Raw genomic sequence first — 25,874 nt, 5'->3', positions numbered from 1 at the left:
CTTGAAACGAATCGATTGCATTGAAGGCAAGAGCAATCCATGCTCATATACTTTTTGATCAACCTAACGCCTCAACTCTCTGCTATCAGACTCTTAACTCCCTTTATCAGTAACCAAACCTACAGATAACTTACTTTGCTACAACATTAATCAATACAAGGTTATCCATTACAACAAATTTTGGTAAAAATCTAGTCACCTGCCAGGAGCTGAATGGGAAAACCAAAAAACTGTGAAAACATTACTATTTCACAATGCTATTCAAAGGTGTTACAAGGGTTGATGTTCCCAAAATTATATTTTCCAATCTGTTCCACCAGAGGCATATCAGACCTTTCCTTCATATTTGAAATTCAGTTTGTAATCATGTTGTAAAGATGCTAGTGTGTTTCTGCAAGGACCCTCTGTGAAAACAATGACATTGCAAAAAAGTTAGATCAGAGCCAAGATGTCCTTTACATGAAGCATTTTAAATCCCGGTAATCTCAAGATTGCTTACCTCCAAAAACGGTATGAAGATATTGAAGATCATCTGCAGAGCAAGCATCTATTAAAGCATAGACACCTGGTTTCAGAGCTTCATCTATCTCCCTGCCAATTGATTAAGAAGGAGGTCAGCTTTGTTGTTGCACAAGGTCTAGCATTTCATATCAACAAAACAAAACTCACAAAAGAGAGAAATATTAACATCATGATAATAAAGATAAAAAGATGCCTAATGGCACCTTTTGATGCCAGACTTAATGTAACACCCCAGCCCGAACTCCGAAGGTAAATTTGACTACAACTCACATATGAATTTAAATAACTCTTTACAACTGATAAAATTCGAGTCTCAAATACAAAAGCCAGCGGAATAACTTAAAAATTTAGCCAAATCATCTACCAGGATCAATTTAAATCTATCTTCTCACTCATCACGAATCAATCATGACTTTTGGAAACTGAATCACCATAAACTATAATGAGTACAAGACCCAATAAGCAAACTAGTTTTTCTTATACGAAAATACATACATACTTATACATAATGCAATGGATGAAATGCCATGATCTTTTGGAAATACTGTAAAACAAATTTATCAAAATCTTTTTCTATCACTTTCAAACTTTCATATTTCTTTTCAATAAAATACGTATCCTGCAATGTGGCACTTTGTGCTGTACGTGGCACTTTGACCCATGCGTGACACTTTGCGGCGCTTTGGCCCTCAAGAGATGGTCCCCGCATAATCTCAAGAGGTAGCCCCCACACAACTTCAAGAGGTGGCCCCCAATGCAAAATCTCATAAAAACGAAATTTCATTTGCTAAAATCCACTTTCTCGTTCATCAAAAACTCAATGCATTTTCGTACTCATGCCAATAAATCATCACACATACATATGCCCATATACATAATCACGCTCAATACATAACAACACATCACATAAACTCGTGGGCAGAGACATATAAATCCACATTCATACTTATCGAAAATAGGTTTTTCAAATAAGTCAAACATATATATTGTTTATCGTGATTCGTTTAAAAGTCTAGTTTACTTACCTCTTGGCATCCTCATGTAACAAATGCGTACTGATATCATCAACCTAAAATCATCAATAAATCCTCATAAGATATAATCAAATCTCAATCATAAACTCTAATGTCCTTAAATATCTCAATTTAAACAACTGCTAAGCTCAACCTCAAATGTCCTCAATAATTGGCCCTCAAAACATAACAGTGCATATTCTCCGATTTTTAATAAATTATTCCCTTATTGGAAGAATCTCAAATTTTACAGACCATATTCTGACACATTGAAAGTTCATTGATAAAAATTTCATAACATAATTCCTTCAAAAACTATTGAAAATAATTGATGTTTCAAACATCATTAATATTGTCAAACAGTTTTTTGTTTTGAACACACTTGCTTTAAAAATAAAAAACAATTTATTGTTTTATCATAAAATCATGGAAATTTACAGAATAATACTAGACATATATAAAAATCATTGGTCCAAATTTCATAACTTTGAAGAAGTCTAGTTATGGTAAAAATAATTTCGTAATTCACGTTATTCACTGAAATCATAAATTTCTAGGGTTTCAGACTTGACTTTGAAAAATCATAATTAATTGAAATCTTATCCGATTAACTTGAAACAAGTTTCAAAACATCCTAGACGATGTCTAATTTAAAATATCCAAAAAATCATAATCAAAATCAATTTGTAAAAATTACTATGATTTTCGTAATAATTCATTGTCAGCATATTTCTACAAAATCTTAGATTTTTACTTCTATTTTAATCATGCTTCTCCACAACAATTTAATAGAAACCAATAATTAAGACTTACCTCGAAAACTTCTCCCAACAATAACAATTTGATCCCATGTGTTGCCTATGGCAGAACTAAGAAGAAGAAGAAGAAGAAGACTTTCTTCTTTTCCTTCATGTCGTTTTTTTTTTAAAATCGATTTCTCTTTCCCTCTCTCTTATAATGGGGAAAGACATTTTTTTCTGTTTATACTAGGGTAAAAAGGATTACTAAAAACTAAAAAGACTTTATTTGAGGCTAGATTTCTTAAGCATAATCAATTAGATTAATTTTGTTGCTTAACATGAGGTTATCGGAGAGAGTAGATCTTTAGGGTAGGGAATAATCGCCTATAGCTAGAAATTTGATTTGGACCCTTTTGACCTTTTGGATGACTTATGACTACGTGATAGCTACTTTCATAGAGGATTCCTAGTATCAACATACCATAAGTTAGTTATTGCTCTTGTTGACAACCTTTAAATTTGGTCATCAATTTTCTCCACTTATTTATTACTTTTCATGTCGGTACGACCTTTATTTATTACCTACTTTCCTTCTAATGTTTTATTTATTTGTTTGTTTTATTCTTATTCGTCATAGTTTAGTCGAAGATGTCACATAGGGGAGGTGCTAGGCATGCATCTAGCTCGAGAGATGTTTTAGGTATCGCTGATGATGCTAACCCAACCTTGCACGAAATGGCTAACGAAGGAAATCCTATGATGCACGCAATGGTTAGATTGATGGAACAACAAAGTAAGTTGATTCAAGATATGGCTAGAGGTAGAGTTGGGCCACATGAGAATGTGCCAGCTGAAAGACAATGTGGTGGAAGAGATCATGGAGCTATGATGAGCTTAGAGCGATTTAGGAAATTGGGACCACCTACTTTTCAGGGGACCGCCGATCCTATGATTGCAGAGGTATGGCTAAAACAGATGGAGAAGATATTTGTGGCTATGGGTTGTAATGATGATCAGAGGGCGATATTGGCCTCATTTGTCCTTCAGGGTGTTGTGCAAATTTTAATGTACTCGCAAGCGCACGAATCTATTGTAGTATAGACTAATGGTGACAAGTGTCGATCCCACGAGGAGGTGAATTTTAATTGTGTGTAGAATTAATTTTATAAATGGGTGATTGGATTTGTGGTGGAAATGATTTGGAATATGCTAAAACTTAAATTAAAATGGTGAGAATAAATTCTAAAATTGGAATTGAAATGACGAGAATAAATTGAAGAGAATTCTATTGAAATGACGTATTTGGGTATCTGGATCCGTATCAACATGCATCATGGGCTAAATAATCCTTATTAATGACAATTAAATCATGAGGGGGGAATCCACACCTCATGAACCACGCTCTAATCAATATGGTGCTAAGGGCTTATCGTGCCAAATAATAATAACCTTGTACTAGAGGGCCGGTGAAACCAAGGCGGTACTAGATAAGATTAGTATTATTTGTCGAAGAGAAGTCAAAACATCCACAAAAACTAGAGGGGAAGAGAAAATAAATTTACCAAATAAAGCCCATGACACATGTTGAGACTTCACCTTCAACCCAAGCTTGAAAGAAAATTAGCCACTCATAATTGAACTAGGGGCAAAATGAGAATTTATTAAAATATGAATAAAATACAAGATGGAGAAGGAATTACAGAAAATAGAGTCCAAAAATGGATTCAGAGATATCAAATTAGGGGGGAGAGGCCCCCTTTTTATAGATACATGGAGTGAATCATGGCCATCGGATTAAAAACAGTTTGGACGCTCAGGATTGCACCACGTCATCAGTCAACAGTACGTGGTTTGACCACGCGGATGAACAGTAACACGGTTTGACCCGGGTTGAACAGTAACGCGGTTTGGTTGAAAATAATCATGTGTGATGCATGCACCGTACGCGAGATTTTTCGTCCACTGATATGCTGCCATGTCACCATCAACAGTACATAAGAATTTTAGTTCAATAGGATCGTGACACCTCATCAGTCAATGCCACATCATCGGTCAATGCCACGTCGTTGATCTGTCTATGTGAACAGTGTCGTGAACAGTAACGTAAACAGTACCGTACACGTGAATAGTACCGTACATGTGAATAGTGCCATTTTTCCTTTTATGCCCCTCCTAAGGTTTTCGACCGTCCTGAGTTCAAAAGTGATGTCCGTTTTGCCATCTGATCTCTCCTTTATTGTGAAATAACTATAATGCCCCTAAAATACATAAATTACTTAATTAAAATAAAACGCACGTAATTGAATCACAAGAAGGTTAAATATATAAAAGTAAAGGTTGTTAGTAAGACTTGAAATATAAAATAACGGTTTTCTCCTTTATAAATATGCATTTTCTAACACTTAACACACCCCCAACCAACTTATTGCTAGTCCCTAGCAAATAAAGCGAAAACAAAATTCAAATCCAAAATGATTTATTTATTTATTTATTAGAAACACTCGTGTTTATTCAATCAAATTAATGATAGCAATCAAATAAAAGTATTAGCATTATCTCCAGTCTAAAGCAACATCACACCCACATCAATCATCCACATGAATCAGCCCAATAGACTTTGTTATAGCTACTTTCAAGAATGACATGTCAAACCCCAAAATCTCACTGGAAGTAGTGACACTCTCACAAAGAAATTAAAACCAATAAAAATAGTCACTCCAATGAATGGTAATTGAGAAAGAAAATAATAAAGAAGTGATATCACATGCTCTCACCAATATGAAATAAATATGCCCTCAGCTTAAAAATAATACGATCTCAAGTCAAACAAAAATGCTAGTCAACTCAATTTATTTATCTTTTTTTTTAATTTTTTTTATTATGCACCACTACATCTTTTTAGCCCACATAACTAGCTTCTACTTCAGATTATAGTTCCCTAAAATCAAGAAGGACTTTTATTAGGATGTAACGTAGGCTAGGGACATGGTTAACAAATAAGGGAAATAAGGAAAACAAAGTGTATGTTTGAGAAAAATGCAGATGAATTTTATTTTATTTTTTTGGAAGTTGCAAGGTGGATTTCACCTATTATTGTTATTATTATTTTTTTCTTTTTTTTTTGAAACAATTTTTTTTTTTGGCTTTTGCTTGGCACAGCTTTACTAAACAAAAATAATTATTTATATTTTTCTCAAACATAAATAGGTGGTGGAACTTGTAAGATATTGGGTAATACTCCAAATCAGAGTGGGTCAAGATGAGAATTTTGACAAAGAAAATTTTTTTTTTTAAAGGTTCAAAAGGGTTAACTATGGATATTTGATAAAAGGGATGGCTAGAAAGGCTCAAACGGATCAAAGATGGCCTTTCCATCGTCTTTTAGGGCTCTAAATAACCTTCCATATCTACTAATTAGAAGGGCCTCCAAATGTAGCAACACACATTTTTTTCTTTTTTTTTTAATTTTACAATTTTTTTTTAGGGTTAACTCAAAAGAAATCTCGAGATCGTGTATACAATAATAAACTGCTAAGTTGTATAAAGAATGGGCAAAAGGGTTACTCTCCAAGAAAAATAATAGGCTCAAAAACTCACTTGGTACTTATTATGACATGTTCATTCCTTCAAGCAACTCATATTTATCTCCGACATCAACATGTAGAGTCGCAAACATAATGTAACATCACTTAAGACCAAAAATAATACAAATACTAAAATTTGAAATTAATCATGTCATCCAATGTTAAAACAAATCACACAATTTTTTTTTAAACAACATTCTACCCCCAACCTATTTTAAACATGAAAAGAAAATATGCATGCAGAAAGATGTAAAAAAAAACTAATTAGAAAAGTTACACTTAAAATGATAGAATTTTTTTTTTAAAAGAAGATGCGTTTCTAGAGGCACTACACTTCATATTCAGCCATCTTCGACTCAAAAGTTGGAAAATGTATATTCATAGATGAGAAATTAAAAGGAAGAAGAGAAATGAACATAAAAACTTAATAAAGAAAAAAAAATTTTGTTTTTTTTTTAATATAATGAAGATGCATTTCTAGAGTCACTACACTCCATATTCAGCCATCTTCAACAAAAAACGTTAGCAACTGTTAGTTTCTACAACAAAAAATTAATAAAAACTTAACCAAAATTCCACAATTGTCGACTATTTCCTCCCCCCAATCAGAACAAAACATTATCCTCAATGTTTTAAAGGAAAGAAGTAGAGTTTAGAAGATATCACCTGGGTGGTGCAACACAGAAGAAAATATTTACAGACAGAGAGTTAAATCTAATTTATACTTTTTACTGCTGTTATTGTTACCATCACTATTTGGACGCTCCAACACAAAGGTCCAGGGGTCTGACTCCGGTCTATAAGCTTGTAACAGATCAAGTAGCTCATTAGCAGTGTGAGCACAAATAAAGAGTTTTTTTGCATTAGAGGGAATGAAATAGTTTTTTATTGCATGGTTAAGAAATACGATAAAGTCATCATAAAAGTTATTGACATTTAACAAACCGATAGGTTTCTGGTGGATGTGCAGATGGGCCCAAGATGCTAGTGTGATAAGAGCCTCTAGTGTTGCAAGATCTCCTGGAAGGAAAATAAAAGCATCAGCATGATTAAGCATTTCAGTTTTTCTTTCTTGCATACCTGAGACGACTAACTCTTCTCCAGTTGATGAGTCAGACGAACTGCCCAATGGTTTTAGGACTCTTGGGATGATGCCTAACACTTGACTTCCTCTGATAAAAGCAGCTTCTGAGACCAGTTTTGATAACCCTCGGTTACCTCCTCCATACACCAAGTGTAATTTTCTCGCTGCTATGCTTCGACCAAGATCTATGGCTGCCTCTACAAACTCTTTATGTTTGCCATAGGTAAATCCAGAAAGCACACAAATGTTCTTGAATTGTCTATTGGGAGTAGCTGCCATTGTGATACTTCGCAAAAATAATTTGTGAGGGCTTGACAAAAGAAATCACATTTAAGAGTCTTGGTGATAGTAGGTCACAGTTGTGTATGAGGTAATATGTCAGTGTCAAATAACGTGTAAAGCACGTGGCTTGCGAGTCAAAAAGGAAACAGTAAAAAGGAAAAAGTAAATAGTAATAAAATTATTAAAAGCAATAATGCAAACGATAAAACAACAGTGAAATAAAATAACAGTAAAGTAAAAGGATATTTACAGGTAGTTGCGACTGTGACTCACATCTTCCTTTGGTTTTACGTCCAGAAACGGCTTGAACGCCCTCTATGGGTCGAGGATGGGCTTCCTATCCAGTTTTCTTACAAACTGGCAAACAGGGTCGTTTATAGTCAGATTCCCGAGACTGTATCGTGCATGCTCTTTCTGGAATAATGGCCATAACTGGAGAATCGCTCCTTGTACATATCCACTGGGATGCGTTTCAAGAGACAAAAGGATATCATCCAATGACTCCTTATTCAAGTCATCCCTAATGAATTGAATCTTATCTTTCCTGTTATCAGACACCATTCTTAAAGAACATGAGTTTTTATTGCAACTCATTCTGGCACACTTATGACAAGCAACAGAAATTCGTCGAGCTCGTCATTTTCTTGCATAATTTCCTTTACCACAACTAGGCATGTATGCAATAAATTTTGGAGGTAACTCACCTGCCGATCGTACTTTAGCCTCGATTAACCAACGGATGTCAGCAAGTATGTTATTCCTCATGGGTAATCGCATGCGTTCGGACCGAACTTTATAGATCGTAAGGAGGGCATTCTGAGGGAGTGAAGGGAATCGCTTGTGAAGCTTCGCTAGAATCTCATTTTTGTCCATACTTTCGCCTCAGAATATAAGTTATTATGGGAAACTAAAGTAACCAACTTGATTGTCACGGAATACCGTTATCCGCCACTTCACCGAGGTAACAAACTAAAGCACACAAACAGAAAAACAAATTAAAACACACAAAGAAAATTAAAATCGTCCTCTTATTGAATTTACCTCAAGCTCCAACTGGATATCGTACACACTTCTCTCAATGTCTCTGAGTTGGCTTTTTAAACCCTCAACATAGGCTACTAACTCTGGTGGTTGCAGAACCCAAATACGATGTGTTTTACAAAATCGAATCTGCCTTTTGAGATGAGATTTGATATGTTGAAGTGGTTTAAGAATGTTCAGGAGGAACGGTCTAAGTAAGGTACTCATGATTAAAAATGATAAAAGAAAACTTAATAGTTAAACAAACACATTTATGCAAAAATAATTTCAATTAACAGAAGAATAATATAAAGAAAGAAAAAAAATCAAATCAACAAAAAGAAAAGAAAAAAAATAAATTCAAATCTAGTGGGTCACTCAAATTTATTTCGGTGTCTTCTCCATGTGGTTGGTACTCTAGATATGGCTTTAATCTTTGACCATTAACTTTAAACGTTACACCGTTCTTTGGGTCCTTAATTTCAATTGCCCCATGTGGAAAAACAGTATAAATAATAAAGGGACCAGACCATCGAGAGCGTAACTTACCTGGGAATAAGTGCAAGCGAGAATTGAATAAAAGCACTTGCTGACCTGAAGTGAACGATTTTCTCATAATTTGCTTGTCATGGAAGACTTTCATTCGTTGCTTGTAAATCTTGGCATTTTCGTATGCGTCATTGCGAATTTCTTCAAGTTCTGCCAGTTGTAATCTTTTTTCTGAGCTGGCTTGCTGCATGTCAAAGTTGAATTTCTTGATGGCCCAATACGCACGATGCTCGAGTTCCACAGGTAGGTGGCAAGCTTTTCCATACACTAGCTCGTAGGGTGACATCCCAATTGGGGTCTTGAAAGCCGTTCTATATGCCCATAATGCATCATCAAGTCGTAATGACCAATCTTTCCTGTCTGGCCTCACCGTCTTTTCTAATATGTGCTTTATTTCTCGATTGGAGATCTCAACTTGGCCACTGGTTTGCGGATGATATGGGGTCGCCACTTTGTGAGTGATTGAATACTTTATCAAAAGAGCTTTGAATGCTTTGTTACAAAAGTGGGCACCACCATCACTGATTATTGCTCGAGGGAATCCAAAGCGCGAAACAATGTTGCTTTTCAAAAATCCTATCACCACCTTGTGATCATTGGTTCTGCATGGAATTGCTTCTACCCATTTCGATACGTAGTCAACAGCAACCAATATGTATTGATGGCCAAAAGAAGGGGGAAAGGGTCCCATGAAGTCGATACCCCATACATCAAAAATCTCAACCACTAAAATTAGATTTAGTGGCATCATGTTCCTTCGTGTAATGCTCCCCATTCGTTGACACCTATCACATGAAGAACAGAAAGTGTAAGCGTCTCGAAATATAGTTGGCCAATAAAAACCACATTGTAAAACTTTAGTTGCTGTTTTCTTAGCACTGAAATGGCCTCCACAAGCTTGTTCATGGCAGAATGAAAGAATATTCTGAATTTCATTTTCGAGAACACATCGTCTAACAATTTGATCAGCACAATACTTGAACAAATACGGGTCATCCCAAAAAAAAATTTTTATCTCTGCAAAGAATTTAGCCTTGTCTTGCTTGGTCCAATGCTCCGGAAGTTTACCTGTAACAAGATAATTAACTATATCAACATACCAAGGTAATAATTCCACATTCATTAATTGTTCATCTGGAAATGACTCATTCAATATTAATGGCTCTGTAATTGTGTCAAAATGGAGACAAGAGAGGTGGTCTGCCACAACATTTTCTGTCTCTTTCTTATCTTTGAATTCCAAATCAAATTCCTGTAAAAGTAACACCCAACGAATTAGTCTAGTTTTTGCATCTTTCTTTATGAGAAGATATTTAAGAGCAACATGATCTGTGAATACAATTATTTTACAACCAATGAGATAAGACCGAAATTTCTCTAATGCAAACACTACTGGTAGCATCTCTTTTTCAGTAGTTGAATAGTTCAACTGTGCATTATTCAATGTCATACTAGCATAATAAATAACATAGGGAATTCGATCAACTCTTTGTCCTAATACTACTCCTACTGCATAATCAGATGCATCACATATGAGCTCAAATGGTAAGCTCCAATTTGGGGGCTGAATGATGGGTGATGATGTCAACAACTGCTTTATTTTTTCAAATGCCACAAGACATGAATCATCAAAGATAAAAGGTACATCCTTAGCAAGTAAATTGCATAAGGGTCTAGAAACTTTGCTAAAGTCTTTAATGAAACGTCTATAGAAACCAGCATGCCCAAGGAAAGATCTTACTTCTCTGACTGTTTTAGGTGGAGGAAGATTAGAAATGAGATCCACCTTGGCTTTGTCAACCTCAATACCTTTGCTCGAAATGATGTGACCGAGAACAATACATTGTTTTACCATAAAATGACACTTCTCCCAATTTAAGACCAAGTTCTTCTCGATACATCTCTACAGAACTAGTGTTAGATGATGTAAACATTGATCAAACGAGTCACCAAAGACAGAAAAGTCATCCATAAAGACTTCGAGGAATCGCTCAACTATATCAGAAAAAAATGTTTAGCATGCATCGTTGAAATATAGCAGGTGCATTGCATAATCTAAATGGCATTCTCCTATATGCAAATGTGCCAAAAGGGCAAGTGAAAGTAGTTTTCTCCTGATCTTTTGGTGCTATGGGGATCTGATTGTATCCTGCGTAGCCATCTAGAAAGCAATAAAATTCTTGGCCTGCTAATCTATCAAGCATTTGATCGATAAATAGTAAAGGAAAATGGTCTTTACGTGTGACAGAATTCAACTTTCTATAATCAATGCATACACGCCATCCTGTAGTTACTCTGGTTGGTATCAATTCATTATCAGCATTGGTAACTACTGTGACTCCTGACTTTTTGGGGACAACTTGTACAGGACTGACCCATGAACTATCAGAAATTGAGTAAATGATACATGCATATAATAGCTTAAGGACTTCAGTTCTAACAACTTCTTTCATATTAGGATTTAACCGACGTTGCATTTCCTTAGTAGATTTAGCATTTTCATCAAGGTGAATGTAATATATGCAGTCTACTGGGTTTATACCTTTTATGTCCGCTATGATCCATCCTAATACTCCTTTCTGCTCTTTTAAAACATCCAACAACTTACCTTTTTGTTCGTCATTTAGGAATGATGAGATGATTACCGGTAGAGTACTTTCTTCTCCCAAAAATGCATATTCCAATGTGTTGGGCAATGATTTGAGCTCAAGTTTCGGTGGTAATTCTGATGAGGGGATGAGTTTCTTCTCTGATGATGCTAGTTATTCAACTCTTGACTTCCATTTATTAGTGTCCAAGGATGGTGCTGAGTCAAGCAGGGTGTTGACCTCATCAACTGATCTGTCAATATCAAAATCCAAACCAAAGTGAGTTAAACATGTTTGTAAAGGATCATCACTAAGGTTTGAAACAAAAGTATCATCAACTAATACTTCAATTAAATCCACATCAACAATTTCATCATCTGCATTGTGAGGTTGTTTGGTAATGTTGAAAATGTTTAGCTCCATAGTCATGTTGCCTAAAGACAACTGCATATTTCCAGTCATGCATTGAATGTGAGCATCCGCAGTTGCCAAGAAAAGTCGGCCTAGAATAATGGGGATATGCTTCCTTGAATCCTGCATTGGTTGAGTGTTAATTACAATGAAATCAACAGGAAAATAAAACTTGTCTACCTGAATAAGCACGTCCTCCACAATACCACGAGGTATTTTCGTGGACCGATCTGCAAGTTGTAACACCACTGGAGTTGGGTGTAATTCTCCCAATCCAAGTTTCACGAATACAGAACAAGGAAACAGATTTACACTAGCTCCTAAATCCAACAAAGCATTCTCAATTGTGTGGTTCCCTATGCTACATGAGATAGTGGGGGAGCCTGAGTTTTTATATTTTAAAGGAATTTTGTGTTGGAGTATAGAACTAATATTTTTTGTTAAAAATGCCTTCTTTTGAACATGCATATTTCTCTTTTTAGTACAAAGGTCTTTAAGAAACTTGGCATAAGATGGAACTTGTTTAATAGCATCAAGCAAAGGAATGTTAACACTTACCTGTTTGAAGATTTCGAGAATCTCACCTGTGGATTTTCCCTTCTTGCCTTTAGCTAACCTCTGGGGGAATGGAGCTTTGGGAACATATTCTCGTGGGTTGGTTTCTTCTTTCTCCTCCGGTGATGAGTCCTTAACATTCACAGGTACAATTTGATTTTCTTTTGTCACCGGCATCTCCACTTTGTTGTCGACTTCTTTTCCTTTTCGCAAGGTCATGACTGCTTTGACCTCTCTATGCTGCTGTGGTGAACTGGTACTTGCTTCATGTACTCCTTTAGGATTAGGCACTGGTTGACTTGGAAATTTGCCTTTCTCAACAGTCATTGCCAAGGTCTGAACTGAAGAAGCAAGTTGTCCCACCATCTTTTCGAGACTTGAAACTAATTGAGCTTGTGAGTTGAAGCCTGCTCTTAACTCATTTCGTAGTCCATCAATGGTGTGGTTCTGTTGCTCAATCGTGGAGTGAGTAAGATTCTTGAGATTCTGGAATGAATCCTCCCATGGTCTGGGTTGAGAGTAATTCTAGTTCTGATTGTATGGTCTAAATGGAGGCTGAGAGGCTTGAGGAACTTGAGGAATTTGTTGCATTGGTGGAGCTGGAGCTGCTGGTCTATTCTATTGGAATCCTTAAGACCATGAAAAATTGGGGTGGTCTCTCTATCCAGGGTTATATGTGTTGGAGTATGGGTTGTAATTTGATGGCTTTCTCATTACACCTATGGCATTGGCTTGATCGGAATATGAGTCAGGGTCATGTGGTTCTGTTGATTTAGCACGAATCTATTGTAGTATAGACTAATGGTGACGAGTGTCGATCCCACGAGGAGGTGGATTTTAATTGTGTGTAGAATTAATTTTATAAATAGGTGATTGGATTTGTGGTGGAAATGATTTGGAATATGCTAAAACTTAAATTAAAATGGTGAGAATAAATTCTAAAATTGGAATTGAAATGACGAGAATAAATTGAAGAGAATTCTATTGAAATGACGTACTTGGGTATCTGGATCCGTATCAACATGTATCATGGGCTAAATAATCATTATTAATGTCAATTAAATCATGAGGGGGGAATCCACACCTCATGAACCACACTCTAATCAATATGGTGCTAAGGGTTTATCGTGCCAAATAATAATAACCTTGTACTAGAGGGCCGGTGAAACCAAGGCGGTACTAGACAAGATTAGTATTATTTGTCGACGAGAAGTCAAAACATCCACAAAAACTAGAGGGGAATAGAAAATAAATTTACCAAATAAAGCCCATGACACATGTTGAGACTTCACCTTCAACCCAAGCTTGAAAGAAAATTAGCCACTCATAATTAAACTAGGGGCAAAATGAGAATTTATTAAAATACGAATAAAATACAAAATGGAGAATGAATTATAGAAAATGGAGTCCAAAAATGGATTCAGAGATATCAAATTAGGAGGGAGAGGCCCCCTTTTTATAGATACATGGAGTAAATCATGGCCATCGGATTAAAAACAGTTTGGACGCTCAGGATTGCGCCACGTCATCAGTCAACAGTACGTGGTTTGACCACGCGGATGAACAGTAACACGGTTTGACCCGGGTTGAACAGTAACGCAGTTTGGTTGAAAATAATCTTTTGTGATGCATGCACCGTACGCGAGATTTTTCGTCCACTGATATGCTGCCACGTCACCATCAACAGTACATAAGAATTTTAGTCCAACATGATCATGACACCTCATCAGTCAATGCCACATTATCGGTCAATGCCACGTCATCGATCCGTTTATGTGAACAGTGTCGTGAACAGTAACATAAACAGTACCGTACATGTGAATAGTGCTATTTTTCCTTTTATGTCCCTCCTAAGGTTTTTTACCGTCCTGAGTTCAAAAGTGATGTCCGTTTTGCCATCTGATCTCTCCTTTATTGTGAAATAACTATAATGCCCCTAAAATACATAAATTACTTAATTAAAATAAAACACACGTAATTGAATCACAAGAAGGTTAAATACATAAAAGTAAGGGTTGTTAGTAAGACTTGAAATGTAAAATAACAGTTTTCTCCTTTATAAATATGCATTTTCTAACACTCAACACAGGGCGAGGCAGACCACTGGTGGGATGCTAAATCTCGTCTTTTAAGGGTGGGGTTGCAAGATGCACCTATTACTTGGGAGTTATTTCTGGAGGCTTTTCGTGAAAAATATTTTCCTAAACGAGTTTTCTTATGAAATTTATATTTCTGAAAACTAGACATGTAGGGCTTCTTGAATAAATTTTATTTCATTAAATTTGACTTTGTTTCAATTTTATACTTCCTTTCGAAATAGACACCACTGCACTGGAAAACTGCGATTTCAGCAATGCGATTAGATTTAGAAATTTATTTGTACTATCAAATAAACTCTAAAAATTCTGAAATTTTATATAGAAGTTAATATATGTGTATGGTATTCCATAATTTTCTGATTAGTATTTTATTTTATAAAAATCTCAGAACCCATTCTGTTAAGTTAAGGTACTGTGAAAATAGTTTTGAATTTGTCAAGAAATAAATAGTTTTGAAAATGTTTTTGATATCGGATCCTCTTGAAAATTTTACATGGGGTACTCATGGATGTCCAGAATAGTTCCATAGAATATTATGTCATTCTGAGTTTGAGATTAAGAGTTAAAATTCTGGGAATCAGACATGTACGAGTACGAATTAGAAAATCATATTCTTAGAATAAGTTATTGATAGTCATATTTTGTATTTTTTTAAGGTATTGGAGGTGTTTAAGGCTCTTAGAGGCTTTGAGGTGTGTAGTTCAAATTCTGTTGTCGAGGTAAGTAACTTCATTCCTAATAAACTGGATATGTATAAGTATTTTGATATTATTATTACAAGTATAAATGTTTTTATACTACTTAAAAGATTAATGGATTTTCATAACAAAATTAGCTTATGAAAATTTTTTCAAAATTCTTTTTAACAAAGTATTTTATAAATGCTTTTAAATATGTAAATTATTTTATGACATGACTACCTTTTATGATTTTATCTATAAAATATTTTGCAAGCCTAAATTGTTGTTATGGACATTTATGAAACTGATACAAATGTTTTGTGCCTATATATGATTTAATTATTTATGATTGTATGGGGGCCACCTCTTGAAGGCCAAAGCGTCACAAAGTGCCATATATAGAGCAAAGCGCCACGTATAAGTCATTATATTTTGGCTCAATGTCCGTAGTTATTTTGATTCTCATTCTGATCATATAATATGATATATATATATATATATGTTCTGAACCAGTACTGAATTTCTATTCTGAGTGTGCACACGATATTCTGATTCTGTTTCTGGCCAGGTCACCGGGACTATAGGTGATACTATGTGACATGAGCTAACCTTTTTGTTTTCTGTGAATGTGATATATGATTTGCTTTCATAAGTAACTATGCTTTTGATATTCTGAGATATAATGAATCTACGTTATTTTATCGTGATATATCGTTTTATAGAATTTATGGATTACGATATATGTTTTAAATAAAAGAAGGCTTGCAATATTTTTGATATCGATAGGCCTAGTGGTTTTACTTACCAAGTTGACAACTCACCCCTCGCCATTACTTTTTGTAGATCAAGTTCCTTATTAGAGGTGTGCTTAGCTTTGAAGTTAGAGATTTCGTTTCCGTTTGCTATTTGAATAAGAAGAGGAATACACTCATGTTTCTTTTTAGTTTATTTTTGTTATGAACTTGTAATTTGGAATTTGAGACTTTTGTTATTGATATGTTTCGGGAGAGATTATTTAGTGTTAGACGTATGAATTTGTGGATTTATTTGAATAAGAATTTGAGGTATTTTGGTTTGGAATTTATGAGTAAGGATTACGATTTGTAAGTAACCACCTTCTTCACATGCTCCGTACGTGTTACATTTGAGGTGTTACAAATAGTATTAGAACGATTCCCAACCGAAAATGTGTGGATGTTTATGACATCCTACATCGCTTGGGAAGGATTTTGTAAGGATGAATAGAACTAGGTCTGTGCCAAACCTTTAGACTTTGTGATTTTGTTTCTAAAAAGCATGTGATTGAAGTATCAGAGTAGCGCAACGAAAGCGTGGTTTGTTTGCTTAAGTCTTATAAGGATTTATTGGTCATAAGTGACTTTGATATATGGATTCTTTTGGGCATAACAAAAAAAAAAGTGAATTTCGAGGACGAAATTCTTTTAAGGGGGGAAGAGTGTAATACCCCAAATCTCCTAAGGGTATTTAAGTCTTTTTAGTTTTTAGTAATCTTTTTTACCCTGGTATAAATAAAATAAGATGTCTTTTCCCATTATAAGAGAGAGGGAAAGAGAAATTGGTTAAAAAAAAAGACAAGAAGGAAAAGAAAGAGAGAGAGAGAGAGAGAGAGAGAGAGAGAGAGAGAGATGGAGAGAAAAGAGAAAAAAAAAAGAAAAAGATAAGAAGAAAATCTTCTTCTTCTTCTTAGTTCTGTCATAGGAAAAACATGTGATCAAGTTGTTATTGTTGGGAGAAGTTTTGGAGGTAAGTCGTAATTATTGGTTTCTATTAAATTGTTGTGGAGAAGCATGATTGCAATAGAAGTAAAAACCTAAGATTTTGCATAAATATGCTAACAGTGAATTATTACGAAAATCATAGTAATTGTTACAAATCGATTTTGATTCTAATTTTTTGAGTATGTTAAACTAGACATCCTCTAGGATGTTTTGAAACTTGTTTCAAGTTAATTAGATAAGATTTCAATTAATTATGATTTTTCAAAGTCAAGTCTGAAAACTTGGAAATTTATGATTTCAGTGAATAACATGAATTACGAAATTATTTTTACCATAGCTAGAATTCTTCAAAAGTTATGAAATTTGGACCAATGATGTTTATATATGAATAGTATGATTCTGTAAATTTTCATGATTTTATGATAAAGCAATAAATTGCTTTGTATTTTTAAAGCAAGTGTGTTCAAAACAGAAAAATGTTTGACTGTATTGATAATGTCTGAAATGTCAATTATTTTCAATCGTTTTTTAAGGAATTATGTTATGCAATTTTTATCAATGAACTTTCAATGTGTTAGAATATGGTCTCTTAAATTTGAGATTCTTCCAATAAGGGAATAATTTATTAAAAATCAGAGAATATGGATTGTTATGTTTTGAGGGCCGATTATTGAGGACATTTGAGGTTGAGCTTAGCAGTTGTTTAAATTGAGATATTTAAGGACATTAGAGTTTATGATTGAGATTTTATTATATCTTATAAGGATTTATTGATGATTTTAGATTGATGATATCAATACACATTTGTTACATGAGGATGCCAAAAAGGTAAGTAAACTAGACTTTTAAACGAATCAAGATAAATAATATATATGTTTGACTTGTTTGAAAAACCTATTTTCGATAAGTACGAATGTGGATTTATATGTCTCTGCCCATGTGTTTATGTGATGTGTTGTTATGTATTGAACGTGATTATGTACATGGGCATATGTATGTGTGATGATTCATTGGCATGAGCATGACAATGTATTGAGTTTTCTATAAAAGAGAAAGTGGATTTTAGCAAATGAAATTTCAATTTTATGAGATTTTGCATTGGGGGCCACATCTTGAAGCTGTGTGGGGGCCACCTCTTGAGACTATGCGGGGACCACCTCTTGAGAGCTAAAGCACCGCAAAGTGTCACGCATGGTGCATTGTGTCATGCACAACACAAAGTGCTACGTTACAGGATACGTATTTTATTGAAAGGAAATATGAAAGTTTGAAAGCGACAAAAAAAGATTTTGATGAATTTATTTTACAGTATTTCCAAAAGATCATGGCATATCATCCATTGCATTATCTATAAGTATGTATGTATTTTCGTATAAGAAAAACTAGTTTGCTTACTAGGTCTTGCACTCATTATAGTTTATTGTGATTCAGTGTCCAGAAGTCAAGATTGATTCGTGATGAGTGAGAAGATGAATTTGAATTGATCATGGTAGATGATTTGGCTAAATTTTTAAGTTATTCCGCTGACTTTTGTATTTGAGGCTCGAATTTTATCGGTTGTAAAAAGTTATTTAAATTCATATGTGAGTTATAGTCAGATTTGCCTTCGGAGTTCGGGCTTGGGTGTTACACTTAAGGGAACCACACCCTGGATAAATCCATATGTAATTGGATAAGAACTTGAAAGAATGATGGCCAAAGACAACTTTTTGCTGTCTTAACTGAAAAATACATAGAAGGAATTGTAAATTCAGTAATTCAGTGTCATTGCTTCTTGTTTTTGAAATCAACATCACATTAATGCCAAATAAAACTAGGCAGAACTTGACTATCAAGAAGTAAGAAGGTGGAGGAACATAAGTAGCTTGTCCTCCTTGGCGCCTTCTACATCCAAGAAATGCCTATCCAAAATGGAAGCAAAGTAGCTTTGTTTAAAAATATATATACATATTTGCCAAAGCAACATCACTCACCTCTTCATAAATCCTTCGTAGAAAACAAGCACATTTTACACCCTCCTATACTTTCCAGGAAAAATAACCTTTTCTGACCACCCAATCAGTATCCACTGTCTCCAAGCAATGAAGAAGAACATGTACAGATTCTTCAAGTAGAGTAGTGCACCGTTCAAACTAACTGAAATTTACATGACAAATAAGAACAATGTTGTTGATGCTGAAATCTAGTCGCCCTAGACCCGACCAAATCGACCCACAAACGGTTGTACTAACAGCGATGAAGACACTGCACTTCAATACCTTCTACAGCCATACAAGCTCCAGGGATGCAAATCAACCATTTTCCTCCTTCAAGACCTGCGCTCACAAAAATAAATCAGAGGCGCCGGTAGTTTTTCCGATGAAAACCCTCTGATGCTTAAGTTAGTATGTAGAGTTTTCGGGAAAAAAACTGTAATTTAAGCTTGTGTACGCTCATAACGATGTTATAAAAAAAGATGTAAAAAAACTTAAAGTCTGATGTTATTTTGATAGAGTTTTCCCTCTTTTTTTTCTTGTCCCTTTCTCAATTGATTTATCAGCTTTTATAGGCAATCCTACCACTCTCTTAGAGCATTTTCCATGCCCGTTATACTCGGGTGATCATGGGCCTCGACGAGTCTTCAACCACCGAACGTGTGTAAGCGTGAGACGTCGTGTTCTTCCCAGCGATTTAGGGTGTGGCAAAACTGTTGCGTTGGTGTGAGATCGTGCCCTCTCTTTGAGTGACAAGCACTTGGTCGGCATGAGCTTCTGGTTGGTATTCATTTCTGGTCGATTCGTGTTCCATAAAGGCTATACTACCAGGTATCTGTTCATAACTCAGCAGAGGCAATTCGCCCCTTGGTAGGAAGTGGGGAGTGGCCGGACTGGTATTTTTTTATTACTCAACAAGTGTATAGTACCTAAATTTCAGAGAGGATGAGAGGGGAAACGGGGGATTGAGGAGGGGGAAGATCCTGAAAGTTAAATAAAGACATTACAAAGAATATGCAAGGCATCCAAGAATAAGAAAATCAACAATTTCAAAAAGGAGATTACCATTTATTTAGTAAGACGTTTACCAAGAAAGACATTAAACTAGGAAACAGATGAATCCACAAAGAAAATGCAAATCTTTCAGTTCCTCAATTGGCTAACCTAGTCTACCAAATGAAATAAAAAACTTGACAACCTTTGAAATCAAGCCAAACTATCACTTATAACATCATCCTTCCTACTAAGAACACCTTAAAGTCTTTTGGGCCTTGGATTTAGTCAAAACCTGTACAAAAAGAGTTCATTACAGGAAGTATCCAGTGTAGGTACCTTTTTCAATGCAGGAAAATGAAGAGACAAATAATCATTTGTTTATCAATTGTATAACAGAGCCAAGAATTTGTGGGGTTAGTCTGGGTTCTTGTGACTCCTTGCTTGCAAAGAATACATCTACTTTCTGAAGGGAAAGAAGCTAAAACTCTTGGAAAGTATGCAGTTCTGGCTCTAATTTGAACTAAGGCAAGGTAGAATAACCCATATTTTAAAAATAGAAGAGGGGAATTTATCAATTGTATGTATTATGTAGGATAATTTGTCATTTTACTTCACTTTGATCCTGGGTCTCAAAATAATTTTAGGATACATTTTTTTCTTTATTCAACTCAAGTAGGGATGATTCTCAGTTAATCTAATTTATTTTTCTCCTAGCACATGGTTGTCTTACATCTTGGTTTTACACATAAAAAGATTTTATGTGAGCTCTTTTTCCAAATACTGTTTTACAGGGTTCTTTCAATCTTCTTGTTGAGCATCAGGTCCACAAATTTATCTTCTTTTGGTTGATAAATATAAATCCTTTAGTTTGTAATTTAGAAGAAAAAAAATGATTTTCTTAAAAGAAAAGAGGTATTATAGTATCAATGACTTGAAACCATTGCAGAGGTATAGGCTATAGATAGAATTATGCAAGGGTTTGGCCTTAGATATTAACTGGCAGCTTTGGTATCAAACAGACAATAGAAGCTAATACATAGACAACACAAGAATGTTAAACGTATCCTCAGATAACCCACTGTTATAAATGCAATTATCTTGCATATTGAAGGGCTTACTAAAACTTGTAGAATCTCCTTGTTGCCACTCTTTTATAGCCTCTTAAGTTTTTCAATTCTATATAATGAGGAATAACTGCTGATTTAACAAGTTATTTTAGCTTAGTTTTCTTCTTTTCCCCACTTTTTTGTCATGATAAATAGTATCTAACTCCTGACATTATGAAACACAATAACCTTGTAAAATATGGACTGAAATGAGGAGGCCGAACTTACCTTTTCTGATGCTTCAGAAGGGTATATAATAGCCTGCAGTATGCTGCAAATAGGTTTATCGAGAATTGTCGATCCACAGCAATGGAATTCTGGCTTGCCACAGTATCACTATTTTGGTCATCCGAAAATATTACAAAATTAGATGGAACTGGAGTCTCTGAAATGCTAAGCTGACGGATGTCTTCAAAAAGTGCCGCAGGAACATGTAAAGATTGTGCTACATGCCATGAATCCATCTGAAACAAAGCATGCTTTCCAGAAACTCCTTCATGTACTTCTCTAAGTACGTAATCTGCGTCGTCCTCGTCCAAACATCGAAGGAACGGTAGAGTATACCCCCGCCGATATAACACCCCATTAATCATTGTGTACCTCGACGTTTGAGCTTTGATCTTCCGAGCTCGTAACTTATCTGGTGATAACATCCCATCTCTGATGTACGAGATTATCGGGTCCATTCATAAGCATTTCTATTCTATTCGCAGCACCTCCAAATTCTGCCCGATACGGGGCTGAACTTCACCTCCAAAGGGATCGACTTAGGCATTTTTTAATATGCTACAGCTACCATTATAGCCAGAATGTCCACTCGACTATTCTCCTCCTTTGGGATTTGTATCACCTCAACTGCCTCAAACTTCCCAACTATTTGCGTGACTTTCTTCAGGTATTGTTCCATCTTCTCATCTCTTGGCTAAAACCTTTTACTGACATGATTAGCAACCAGTTGGAAATTAGTTCGAATTTTCACCCTATCTGCTTTTACTGCCTTTGCCAATTCCAAGCCTACTATTAGAGCTTCGTATTCTGCCTAGTTGTTTGTGGCAGTGAACTCTAACCTTACAGCATAAGAGATCTCTTCCCCTTCTAGGCCTTTCAAAACAATCCCTACTCTAGACCCCTACTTCCCTGATGATCCATCCACCGACACCTGTTAGATCCTCGTTGTTGACTGTAACTGCATCCAGCTGGTCGAGACCTACTTCGGGCTCTGTGAATTCTGCCACGAAATCTGCCATTGCCTGGACCTTTATTGCTGCTCAGGATTTATAAATTATATCGAACTCACTCAGCTCTATGGCCCATTTCACTAGCCGACCAGAAGCATCCGGCTTGTGTAGAGCCCACCGCAACGGTTGGTTTGTTAATACCGAGACGGGAAATACTTGAAAGTATGGTCTCAGCTTTCGAGCAGCAACTACAAGAGCAAGTGCCTATTTCTCCAACGGTGGGAATCTGGTCTCGGCATCGAGCAGGGCCTTGCTTGTGTAATATATCAGATACTGAACCCCTTCTTCCTCTCTCACTAGAACAGAGCTCATAGTATGATCTGATACCGCCATATATAGGAACAGCACGTCCCCCTCCCGCGGTATGGACAACAAAGGTGCTCGCTGCAAATATTGTTTCAAATTCTGGAAGACTTCTTCACATTCGGGGGTCCATTCTATTTTCCTTCATCTCCTTATCACTTGGAAAAATGCCTGGCACTTATCTGTCGCCTTGGATATGAACCGACTCAGTGCCGCCAACCTCACCATAAGGCTCTGTATCTCCTTCAGGTTACAAAGAGATCTCATCTGCACGATTGTTTGGATCTTCTCGGGATTCACCTCGATCCCTCGATGACTCACCATGAATCCAAGGAATTTTCCCGACTCGACCCCAAAGGCACATTTCTCTGGGTTGAGCTTCATCTTGTACTTCCTCAAAAGCCCAAAAGTCTCCTCGAGGTGCTCGACATATTCGTTTGGGTTTTTTGACTTGGTTATCATGTCGTCCATGTACACCTCCATTGTTCTTCCAATCAACGACTTAAAGATTCTGTTCACCAACCTCTAGTATATGGCACCTGTATTTTTAAGATCAAACGGCATTGCCCTATAACAGAACAAACCCTAGTTAGCGATAAATGTCGTGCTCTCCTTATCCCGCTCGAACATTGGGATTTGGTTGTATCCCGAAAATCCATGAAGCTAAATTGGCCATGCCCGGCTGTTGAGTCAACCAGCTGATCGATCTTGGGTAGAGAAAAACTATCTTTCGGGCACGCCTTGTTGAGGTCAGTGAAATCTACACACATCCTTCATTTACCATTATCATTCTTTACTAAAACCACATTCGATATCCATTCAGTGTAGTTGACTTCCCGAATGAACCCTACCTTACAGAGCTTCTCCACCTCGCCATTTATAACTTCATACCTCTCCTGGTTGAAGCAACTTCTTTTTTGCCTTATCGACCGAGCATCCTTCCTTATTGCCAACCTATGGCAGGCCACCTCAGGGTCAATTCTCGGCATGTCTTCATGTGTCCAAGCAAACACATCTACGTGAGCCCGCAGACAATACACCAGCTTCTGCTTCTGCTATTCCTTAAGCCTCGACCCGATTCAGATTGTTTTTCCTTAATCACCTTGTTCCAAGCTTACTATTTCCAGCTCCTCAACCGGCTCTTGTCTGCCATCTTTGACTTCCACTCGAGTATCAAGCGATGTGATTTGCATTGCTTCCCTTGCTGCTGTGGAGTAACAGCTTCGGGCAATCCTCTGGTCTCCTTGTACCACTCTCACTACTCCATTCACCCGATACTTGAGAACTAAGTAATGATTAGAGAGTATTGCCTTGCTCATCCTCAGAAAGGGGCGGCCTAAAATCATCTAGTTAAGACTCCTTTCATCGACAACTACAAAATTCAGGATCATAGTTTTTTATGTCGGAGAGCTGCCTATTGTGATTGGGCAGCTCGACTATGCCTAGGGGAACTAACTTTCCTCCATCAAACCCCTTCAAAGAGGTATTAGTGTGCTCCAACCTCAAGTATGCGATTCCCATCTCCTCCAGAGTCAATTTGAACAGAACATTGACTGAGCTTCTCGTGTCTACCGAGATCCGATCAAACTTCTTGCTGACAGTAGTGGCTTTAATGACTAAAGCATCCTCATGTGGATATAGAATACCCTCTTCATCCTCATCTGTCCACATGATCGATACTTGCATGATTCTTGCTCGCTTGGCTGCTGGGGTACTGAAGAACACCTCTTTGCTAGTCATGGCATACCTAGCGTAGTTCTTCCTCGATCTGTTGGAGTCTCCTACCAACGTTGGACCCCCAACAATTACCCTTACCATCAGTGATTGGTGGCTCATGTTTTTGTTACTCTGCTCCCCTTCACATGACAAACCCACCACCGGGATAGCCCCATCTACAAACTCGTCCAAGTAATGATTTCTCATTAAATCTTCAATCTGAGTCCTGAGATCCCTGCATTCGGTTGTGGTATGACTGTGGGTTCCATAAAACTTGCAATACCGTCTTTTATCTCTTTTGTTGGGCGGCTTTGTTATTGGGGCAGGGGAATAAAGTAATCCCCGGTCCTTTATGGTCTCATACACCTCGTCCATGGGTATTTTCAAATAGGTATACTGCCCATAGCTTTGGCTCTGCTCGATCATATGCACCGCCCTTTCCCTATGGGTGTCGTTCTGAGCTAGAGGGGGCAGCAGTGCTTCTGGTCTGCTTCCTCTACCACCGTGTGGGTGTGGATAAGGATGACTAAATGTCTGGTCATGCCTTCTCTAGGAATCTCTGGTTGGTGAACAACGAGGTTGCATCATGCTGCACTGATATTGGGGTGGCCTCTAATGAGGCTCATAAGAGGTGACCCGGCCTCTTGTACCACTACCTGAGGCATGGTGGTCCTTTCTCTTAATCGGTCCGTTTCCTGGTTGAGCTCTCTTTTCTTTCCTCCTCAACCCTTCCAGTTGGTCTATTTTAATATGTGCTGTCTTTTCTCCTCAATTTCTATGTCCCTTTTGGCCTACTCGTAAGCGGTAAAATATGTCTGAAAGACTAGACTCCTTAAATTGTACCACATCCGTCCTATCTTCACCCTTTCTTTCAGTCCCCTCAATGTCCGGGGATGGTTGAAGGCCCCCAAATTGAGGACACCGCGATAGAACCTTTTGATGAACTCCCGAAGGGTTTCATCCTCTCATTGCTTCATGCTTGCCAGTTCTATCACATCATCTTCAGGTGTCATTGCCCCCCGAAACTACTCCGCAAATTCCAGGCATATCTGCTCGAACGACTTAATGCTCCTTCGAGGAAGCTTCTGGTACCACTCACGTGCTCATCCCTCTAACAACAGCGGAAACACCCTGTACTTTTGTGCCTGAGATAATCTCTGCACCTCAGTTATATCATTAAAGTACTCTATGTGTACCAACGGATCGGTTCGCCCTGAGTACTTGAGGTCTGGAAAGCGAAAATCCCTCGAGATGACTGCACTCATGATTTCTGCAGAGAGGGGTGATTCACCATCCAGCATTATCCTCCAACCAGGTGCTCTGCTCTTTTCTTGCATGTCATCTATTATCTCTGCTAGTCTAGGCACTTCTTCCTCTAGTTGTATAGCTCGACCAGGATCACGTGCTGCAACCTGATCTCATTCTTGCTCGACGACATGCAGGTGTTGCCGGAGTTCCATTTTCTCTGCATTCCCAACTCCATAATCATTATCAAAGCCCTGCCTCTCCTGGGATTGATCTCCTCCCCCCTGACTTTCTCCTCGTAAAGATCGGTTGCCCATTTCACCACCAAATCCTCTGGTGGTCCTACCTTTCATCGCGTCGTTGTTCCTTATGCCAACATGCCCTAATGTCATTCTACCACTTCTCCTCCCCTCTTCTTAAATTCCCCTTCG

General features: G+C 36.9%; 1 protein-coding gene across 1 annotated transcript; it reads right to left on the bottom strand.

Annotated features, from left to right (window-relative positions):
- Positions 1-23,844: 23,844 nt before the first annotated feature.
- Positions 23,845-24,573, bottom strand: LOC112096315. Its single transcript, XM_024179743.1, has one exon. The coding sequence runs from the start codon at positions 24,571-24,573 to the stop codon at positions 23,845-23,847; it is 729 nt and encodes a 242-aa protein (XP_024035511.1).
- Between the last annotated feature and the right edge of the window lie 1,301 nt (positions 24,574-25,874).

This window comes from Citrus clementina, unplaced genomic scaffold, assembly GCF_000493195.1.
Source record: "Citrus clementina cultivar Clemenules unplaced genomic scaffold, Citrus_clementina_v1.0 scaffold_8, whole genome shotgun sequence".
Classification (NCBI taxonomy): domain Eukaryota; kingdom Viridiplantae; phylum Streptophyta; class Magnoliopsida; order Sapindales; family Rutaceae; genus Citrus; species Citrus x clementina.
The sequence above is the reverse complement of the archived record's forward strand: the minus strand, read 5'-3'. Positions and strand labels throughout refer to the sequence as shown.